This window comes from Panicum virgatum, chromosome 8N (assembly GCF_016808335.1).
Source record: "Panicum virgatum strain AP13 chromosome 8N, P.virgatum_v5, whole genome shotgun sequence".
Classification (NCBI taxonomy): domain Eukaryota; kingdom Viridiplantae; phylum Streptophyta; class Magnoliopsida; order Poales; family Poaceae; genus Panicum; species Panicum virgatum.
Window position 1 is genome coordinate 30,651,358 of NC_053152.1, and position 8,054 is coordinate 30,659,411.

At 42.3% G+C, this 8,054-nt stretch overlaps 1 protein-coding gene and 1 long non-coding RNA gene across 2 annotated transcripts; both read right to left on the bottom strand.

Annotated features, from left to right (window-relative positions):
• Positions 1 to 262: 262 nt before the first annotated feature.
• LOC120684445 lies at positions 263 to 3,200 on the bottom strand. Its single transcript, XR_005679299.1, has 2 exons — positions 2,227 to 3,200; positions 263 to 472 (listed from the first exon to the last, which is right to left on the bottom strand). It is a non-coding gene; the product is annotated as an uncharacterized LOC120684445 (long non-coding RNA).
• A 2,438-nt stretch (positions 3,201 to 5,638) lies between these two features.
• LOC120686746 (very-long-chain aldehyde decarbonylase GL1-10-like) lies at positions 5,639 to 7,750 on the bottom strand. Its single transcript, XM_039968952.1, has 6 exons — positions 7,213 to 7,750; positions 6,792 to 7,114; positions 6,541 to 6,691; positions 6,378 to 6,410; positions 6,144 to 6,251; positions 5,639 to 6,043 (listed from the first exon to the last, which is right to left on the bottom strand). Exons 1-5 carry the CDS (start codon positions 7,552 to 7,554, stop codon positions 6,186 to 6,188), a joined length of 915 nt encoding a protein of 304 aa, XP_039824886.1. The 5' UTR covers positions 7,555 to 7,750; the 3' UTR covers positions 5,639 to 6,043; positions 6,144 to 6,185.
• Positions 7,751 to 8,054: the final 304 nt, after the last annotated feature.

Below are 8,054 nucleotides of genomic sequence, written 5' to 3' on the forward strand. Positions count from 1 at the left end.
ATGACGTTGCAGTTGACTTGATGATGACGTGGATAGTAATAATGATGTGTAAATTTACGTGGTCAATGACATAGCCGATGACATGGAAAGTGGTGCTAACGTGGCAGCTGATGTGCACAATGATATTACATTCATAGCCCATTTATTAACAAGCCCATTTTAAAACTTGGGCCATTCTTTTCAGCCCATAAAAGCCTCCGCCCATCAATTTGGCCCAATTTTCAGCCCTTTTATTAGAATTGTCATTTCAGACCAAAAAACATACTAAAATATCCAGCCCATTTACCACAGCATAAATCAAATATATCTCATATTTACATTGATTTACATTGAGAAGCATGTCAAAATAACAAGTTGCATGTTATCTTCTAGTATCAAAAGCAACACACCAAAAACAAAAATAGAAAAAGCTCCAGCATTTGCCTCAAATTTCCAATCTCTTCACACCGCTTTTTCCTTGTTCCATTTCATCCTATCATGAAAAGAGCACATGCCAAATAATTAATCAAAGGGTAATATTTGGGATGGAAAATACTGAAACTAGCTGAATTTCTTTAAGTATTTAGCAAGATAAGAAAATATGGGGACTTTGTTGGTCATAGATAACTCTGACACTAGAAGCACTTGAAGAAAAAAAAAATATTTGTACCATATGTGCAAAGATGGAATGAATTCAGACAAATCATAGGTATATAGTGTTTTGTATGAAAGTTATGCACTAATGATTATATATAAACAAGCATGATTCATATATTAGCAGCTAAATCTCATATATAAAAAAGCTGCATATAGAATATAAAAAAAGAGAGAAAACACTGAGCTACAAAAGAACAGTTATGCTATTTCTAATAATAGCTACAAAATTAGTTGCTCTGCATTCAGTTAAGATCTACAACTTTTGTTACATAAAGTTTTTCATTTGATCAATGTATCTAAATCAAGAAAAATAGTTCTTGTACCTAGAAAAATCTAAAATAATTCATTTGGTCTAGTTGTGCTTATCTAAAATTTACCAAACTTTTTTTATAGCTCTTAGGAAATAAAATAATGGTACTGTAAAAGTTATGGCTTCTAATACTCAGTATCGCAGCATGGATAAATAAAACATTTAAACTAGACATATTGCAAGATCTAATTTAAAAACTTATTCTAGAAATGTTTTCTGGGCCTACCAATTTTGTACAAGCCTATGCTCACCATATGCAACACTCTGGCCAAAGATAACATGCATCCAAAGGATGGATCTTGAGATTTAAATAAAAATGTATTAAACTGGTATTTAAAATAGAGCAAGATACGTTGATCAAATGAAAAACTTTATGTAACAAAAGTTGTAGATCTTGTTTCATAAAATCCAGAACAGTTGAGTTTATATTTTTCTGATTTTTCTACGATTTTATACCGATTTTACAAGTTCACTGTTTAATACGCCCTGGGCGTCATGACCTAAATGTAAAAAATTACATTTAGGTTCTGTCGCCAACTGGATGGGCGACAGGCACCCATTTTTGAAAATTTCCCTATTCGACATATATTTTTGAAATTTTGTATTTTTTCATATAAAAATGAAAAAAGCGTGAGCCAAGAAAGGTCACGAACTGGACCTGGGCTGCGTTGGGACAATGGGCTGTAGCGAGATAAATGATAGTTTGAGCGGGACAAAAGAAAAGAGAAAAGAGTTTGGTTCAAATTGTGGTTTGAGCACCATACAAAATTCATGAAGATATAGTTTTCATTCTATGACGTTTTCATATATTTGTCACAGATACTAGGCCTAAATTAGAGCCCATATGGGCTATTTGTAAATCTATGACGAAAATTAATAAATCGTCATAGATCATGTCTAATGTCTGTTTATGACGATTTTCGTAAAGATCACGGAAAATTCGTCATGGATCAAAGGATTTCTTGTAGTGATATCATCTAAGTGACTATTGCTCTCTGTTGGACCATCCACTAGTTTATCACTATTAAATTCCTTCAATCCGACATGGTCAAGACCATCATCTTCCTGTGTATCTTATTCATCAAGATCTTTCGTAAGATCTCGTTTAACTTTGATATTAGATATTGGAGAATTGGCTATCCTACCATGTTGGAACTCTCTAATTTCCCTAGTCACTTTTTTTACTACTAAATCATTGTTACCCATAAATACGCCTAGGTTGGTAATATTGTTAATAATATGATTATTGGAAAGACATAAGAAAGAGCCCAAGCAAGTACCTTGTGGATCAAGGTTGCGTTTCGCAGTAAGACGTTGTGCCCTCACCAACGAGTGCTCGTCGAGAGATCCCGCCCTTCTCGCGCTAGAGCGGCGACTAGGTCCCTGTGCTTGCACGGAAACCAACTTCACCGGCATCACCAAAGCCTCCTCGCAACCGTCCATCCCAACGACACCAAGCATATTGGTCCCAGCATCAGCCTCAGTAATAGTGAAGCCCTCTTGGTCAGCTCCACACACCTTGTGTGGATCAGCCTCATCCATAGCCATATCACTCACCACGGCTGTGCTCTCAACAACACCATCCGACTGCTGCAGAGGCGGTATAAGTGCTGCTGCAGCCACATCTCTGATGTCTACCGGCTCACCAACAACTCCCACACGTGGTTGCAGCCTTAGCTGCACACCGACTTGCCAACAACACCCACCGACTCCATCATCAACTCATTAGTTTACAAATCTTATCATATCTTGATAAATTTAATCGGCAGCAGCTGAAATGCCATGACATGTGCTGGAGCTCATGGAGAAATCCATTTCCTGACCTCACACTCAGGCTAAGAATACATATTTCATAAAAGATTCCACATATAACAATTTTACGTCATGCGTACCTAATAACATACCTCAAGGATTAAAATGTAGATGAAACTATCTGTGATGCCTGCCAGCTAGTCCGAAGGGTCACCTAGGACATGTCTACCAGGCAATCATCGATCAGTTGAACACTGAAAACTAGTAGAAAGTAATTCCGCTTACCAACTGCAACTAGATCCAATCACCTGGGCAGTATTAGAAAAAGTTTACATAACCTCTCAGTTTATTGCAAGTGGACTACTTTATCCCAAACTGCAAAACCGAGCAAGAGTGCGAGACCTCGCGGCCGCTGGGCTTGCAACGACGATTCGGAGCGCGTGGACTGGGTGCAGAGAGGATTGGTACCCGGCAAACCAGACAGTGGTGGCACGGTGAGCATGAGGCCTTTTTTTCTACCCCAGGCTTTGCAACATTTCGAAATCGGGAAATTGCGACAGGAGCAGGTGCTATTAGAGAACAATTAGCGGATTTGGATTTGCGAATTATTATAGAGAATTCCTTGGTTGAATGGAAAGAATTAGAAGACGAGGGGTATAGTGGAGATGAATGGGAAGATAGAAAAAGACGAATAAGAAAAGTTTTTTTGATTAGACGCATGCAATTGGCGAAACATTTTCTTCAAACAAATGTAGAACCAGAATGGATGGTTTTGTGCTTATTACCGGTTCTTCCTCCTGAATTGAGACCCATTGTTTATAGGTCTGGGGATAAAGTAGTGACTTCGGATATTAATGAACTTTATAAGAGAGTTATCCGTCGGAACAACAACCTTGCCTATCTATTAAAAAGAAGTGAATTAGCACCAGCAGATTTAGTAATGTGCCAGGAAAAATTGGTACAAGAAGCCGTGGTCTCAGCGGGAGTGTCATCGGTACAATTACCAAAACCGTGAACTAGGTAGTCGAGTCGGATGAGTGTCATCATGATGACACTTCTCTCACATCCCATGACATTTCCTATTCTCTTTCTTCGTAATGACTCTGTCATATCAGCAAAATTAATGCTCATAACACTTCTATGACACTTCCATTGAGATTGGCTTGATAGAGTGGCGTGATTAAACTGGCAAAATCGACGGAGGTGGGGGCAGCGTTGGGACTTCGGCAGCAGCAGGTTGATCTGGCCCAAGCCACGGTAGGCCATCAGCCTATGCGTGGGATCAATCTTAATGGAAGTTTCATATGAGTATCATAAATATTAAATTTGTTATCGTGACAGAGTCATTATGAAAAAAGAGGATGGGAAGTGTCTGGGGTGTGAGAGGGATGTCAATCACTCTATCATGTTACCAAATTTAATGCTCGTGATATTCCTATGACAATGCCATTAAGATTTGCCTTGGGAGAGTATCAGGATATGCAAAGGCCTGGGCAACTGGGCACAAATTAAAACGGGAGGCCTGAGGCGAGCAGCCATGGGTGACACTTTTTTTTTAACAGAGCCATGGGTGACACTTGAGAGGGCGAGAAGAAGAAAAGGACCCTGACCTGGAAGCAGTGGCGTAGCCAGAATTTTTACATGGGGTATGCCGAACCAAAATTTTCATATGCGAACCGGTAAAATCCATTTAGCAACTGTAAAGTTTCATAAAATTGCGCTGCAATACGATACACAACTACTAAATGGTAAAATCTAACAACAACTAGCTAACAAATTAGATTGCATCAAAGAAAAGTTAAGGTTAGAGATTGGGGGGGGGGGATATACACGGAACAAACAGATGATAAAGCTGCTCACCACTTTACCAGCACATAGGAGGGTTGAAGTAGGCCACCGGCCATGACACCATGGACTGGGTGCCGGCGGCCGGATAGGAGCGGGGCCAGGTTTTGACATCCGCAGGTATGGTCGTTTGCCCGTCTAGGGTTGGGACGCATCAAGGCAAAGCCACGATGGCACCGCCGCCCAGACGTCGAGGGGCGCCTGGGGGTAGGGGAGTGGACGAGTTGTGAAGCGGGTGTGTCGTGCAAGACTCTAACGTCCAAGACAAAGGGATTAGGGTACAAGCCCGGTCGGAGGAGGTGACAGACAGCTACTCCTCCGTCCCAAAATAAGTGCACTTCTAAAGTTTTAGGGAAGAGATCAATGTTAGTGTAAATATATGTATGTACTCCTATCAAGATGTAATCCTTGTACCTCGAGTGAAGAGAAAGTAAAAAAAACTAGAGTTAGTTTATCCTATTTGTAGATGTACACTTATTTTGGGTAAATTTAAGATCTAGAAATTGATTTAGTGTGGAATGAAGGGAGTACGTGTACTAACCTAGGGTATGCCGCACCATACCGGTGCCACCCATTGGATACGCCTATGCCTGGAAGCACGAGCCAGCCAGAGCAAGAATATGGTCTTTCGTAAAAAAAAGGCCCTTGTATAACCCTTTAAATATTTATATCCTTAACGAGACTTCACACTTTTGCAAATAACCCCCTAAAACATTGAAATTATAGAAATCCATTTATCCCTGACTAGTGGACCTCCATGTGTGCCGGTGAGGAGAAACTACTTATTAGTGAAACAACCTAGGGGGAGAATAAATGGTTTTAGTTATTAGTTCAGGGTGTATAGTACGACATCTGGTTTTATAGGTCAGGATGTGAAGTAGAGGACCCTAGACAAATGTTAGGGAGTTTTATAGACTTCCAGCAGTGTTTTAGGCAGCGGAGGAATCTTGCCCTTAAAAAATTTATATCAGTACTCATGAATGTACTATATGTTCCTTAGGAACCTAACTAATCAAGCTACACTCAGTTGGCAATCATCTTGCTTCTGTTGTCAGATGAAGTGCAGGAAAAGTTCACAAACAACATCACAGATGGTTTAGAAGCTGAAGTTGTTGTGTCCATTCATAAAACAGTACTTCCTTTAATGCATCAACAAATGGTGTCCTGTTTCAGAATATGTGGGCCACCGGTGACCCGGTACAAGCGAAAAACAGACGACACGCCAACCAAGAACGATGCCACCGGTAAAGCCATTGGAGTTGATCAATACAGAATTTGCAAAAGCGCCCACAGCAGCACAAAACCATGAGGTCAAGAAACAAGTCACAACCTTCCTAAATCATCTTGGAGTACCTTGTGTACACAGCGCCTGCTGAATCATACCTCTAGCACCACAGAAGAGTAGCCAGTGGATACGGCGTCAGACTAACATCGACGAGTTCACTTGAATTTGAGCCTGGTATGTCGTGTTGCAGGGGAGATGACTCAAGATATTTCAGGCTGCATCATAGAGCCAATGGTAATTGTATTCATTTTCATTTTCATTTTCATTTGATTCTTTTTCAGAAAATGGATATATGGCACTATATAAGGAACTGACCAATCACAGCATCATGATGAGAGGTGGTCTTGCCGATACACTCTAGTCTTGTCTCCATCTTTTGGATCCATCAAACCCTTCATTCTCGAAAGTAATATTGGCGGTATCCTTCAGTGGAAAAGTTGAGATTCATTATTTGTTATTTTCTTTATTTTCAGTATAATTGAAAAAGAAAAGACTTTGATGCATGTTATATATATCCAACGGGGTGAGATGTTGACAATATGAATTTACCTTTATTATCTTTTCGTTATGGTGCCTGTAACCCTGAAATACAACAAAAAAAATTTTGGGGTTTCAGTGTACGATGCATGATTATGTTCCACCAGTTCTTGCTGCATGGTTTGATGCATAAACCATGCTAAAACTTGCTCATAAAAAACTGCTAATAACATACTCTATGCGTCCCATATATATAGTCGCAAAAGGTGAACAAAGGAGCCAAGTTACTGTGGTTCCATTTTCCTCCATAGTGATGGTGGTAGTCATGGAATTCTGCACCTCCGTAGAACGGGATAAGCTTGGTGGGGCTGAATGGGAAACTGAACCTGCAATTGAAACAAAGGGTCACTGCTCCAATTTGGTCTAAATAAAACAGAGAGCTTGGCTACCTAGGAAGAAAAATGCAGCGATAATGATGTCATCTTCCCGCAGTGAATCTCGACACCTACGGCGCCGCGGATGGCGAACCAGAGCCAGCAGGTGGTTATGTGGCACGGTACGAGGACTATGCTAACGAAGGCGGCGAAGCCCAGCACGAGCGACTCGGACCAGTGCGCGTGTGCCGCGGCGAATCCCATGGGAGCTCTGAACTCGTGGTGGACGTAGTGGATCTTGTCGTAGAACCACTCGCTGTGCAGACAGCGGTGGAACCAGTAGCCCAGGTAGTCTTCCATGAGCATGTACACCAAGAGCTGCACCGCCACCTCCCCCGGCGACGGAAGCGGCAGCCCTGTCCTGATCCCCGAGATCTGATGGATCGGTATACAGTCACAATTAGTAAGGAGATGAATAAAAAAGTTAACATCCTGCTGGCAAAAGATTTGTACGTGTGTGTACATGCAAGAACCTTAACGACAGGGTAGGGGATGAGCAGGAGGGGCCCCATGGTGAGGAGCAACAAGACGCGCGCTGTGTCCGTGTAGCAACGGAGGAAGGCAACCGGCGACAGCCGGCGCCGCACCCTGGGCTGAAGCTTGTAGGGCGTGGTCAGTTTTGCCGGCGCGCAGAGCTCGAGCAGGGCGAGGGGCAGCGGCGTGAGCGTGTAGCAGGCGAAGAGGATGACGAAGTTGTGGAAGCAGAGGCAGTAGTCCGGTGTCGACGCCGAGTACCGGAACCACGCCGCCTCCACCCAGGTCATGGATCTCCCGAGCGCCTCCTCGGCCGCCTCAACCGTCGCGAACGGGATCATCACGGACCAGGAGATGAGGAGAATCGGATGACCTGCTCTAGTGTCACAGGCACAGGATGGAGATGCCTGAGTACGCTTACTGCTGGATTAGTGTGGAAGATGGAGATGCCATGGCTGGCAGTTTCAGGGTCTGTTCTTTATAGCGGATGTCGCCATGTCGGATGATTTGCTCGCTGACGTCACATGAAGGGCCATATGGGGGCGGTGGCGGCACATGTGGAGTCGCAAGGGAGGTGGTCCTCCTAAAACTTATTCCCTCTTTTTCTTTTATAATTATATATTCTTGATTGCTGTAAGGTTAAGTTGGTCCGTATCAAGTCATGCTATCAAATCAGCAATACAACATTTAATGAAATATTGAAGCTAATATCCTCAGCATCCCCTCTGTCCAAATTACCTTCAACATATGAAGAGGCAAAGAAGTATCTTGATGAACTAGGTTTTCGATTATGTCAAAATAATGGATGTCTGCCCAAAATGCAATGAATCTAGATGGCAAG

Excerpts from the sequence above, each read along its gene's own strand:
- LOC120686746 (XM_039968952.1), bottom strand. The coding sequence starts at position 7,554 with ATGATCCCGTTCGCGACGGTTGAGGCGGCCGAGGAGGCGCTCGGGAGA. Across the intron at positions 6,692-6,791 it reads GGTGTCGAGATTCACTGCGG|GTTCAGTTTCCCATTCAGCC; the intron begins GAAGATGACATC and ends TTTCAATTGCAG. Across the intron at positions 6,252-6,377 it reads ATAACGAAAAGATAATAAAG|GATACCGCCAATATTACTTT; the intron begins GTAAATTCATAT and ends TTTCCACTGAAG.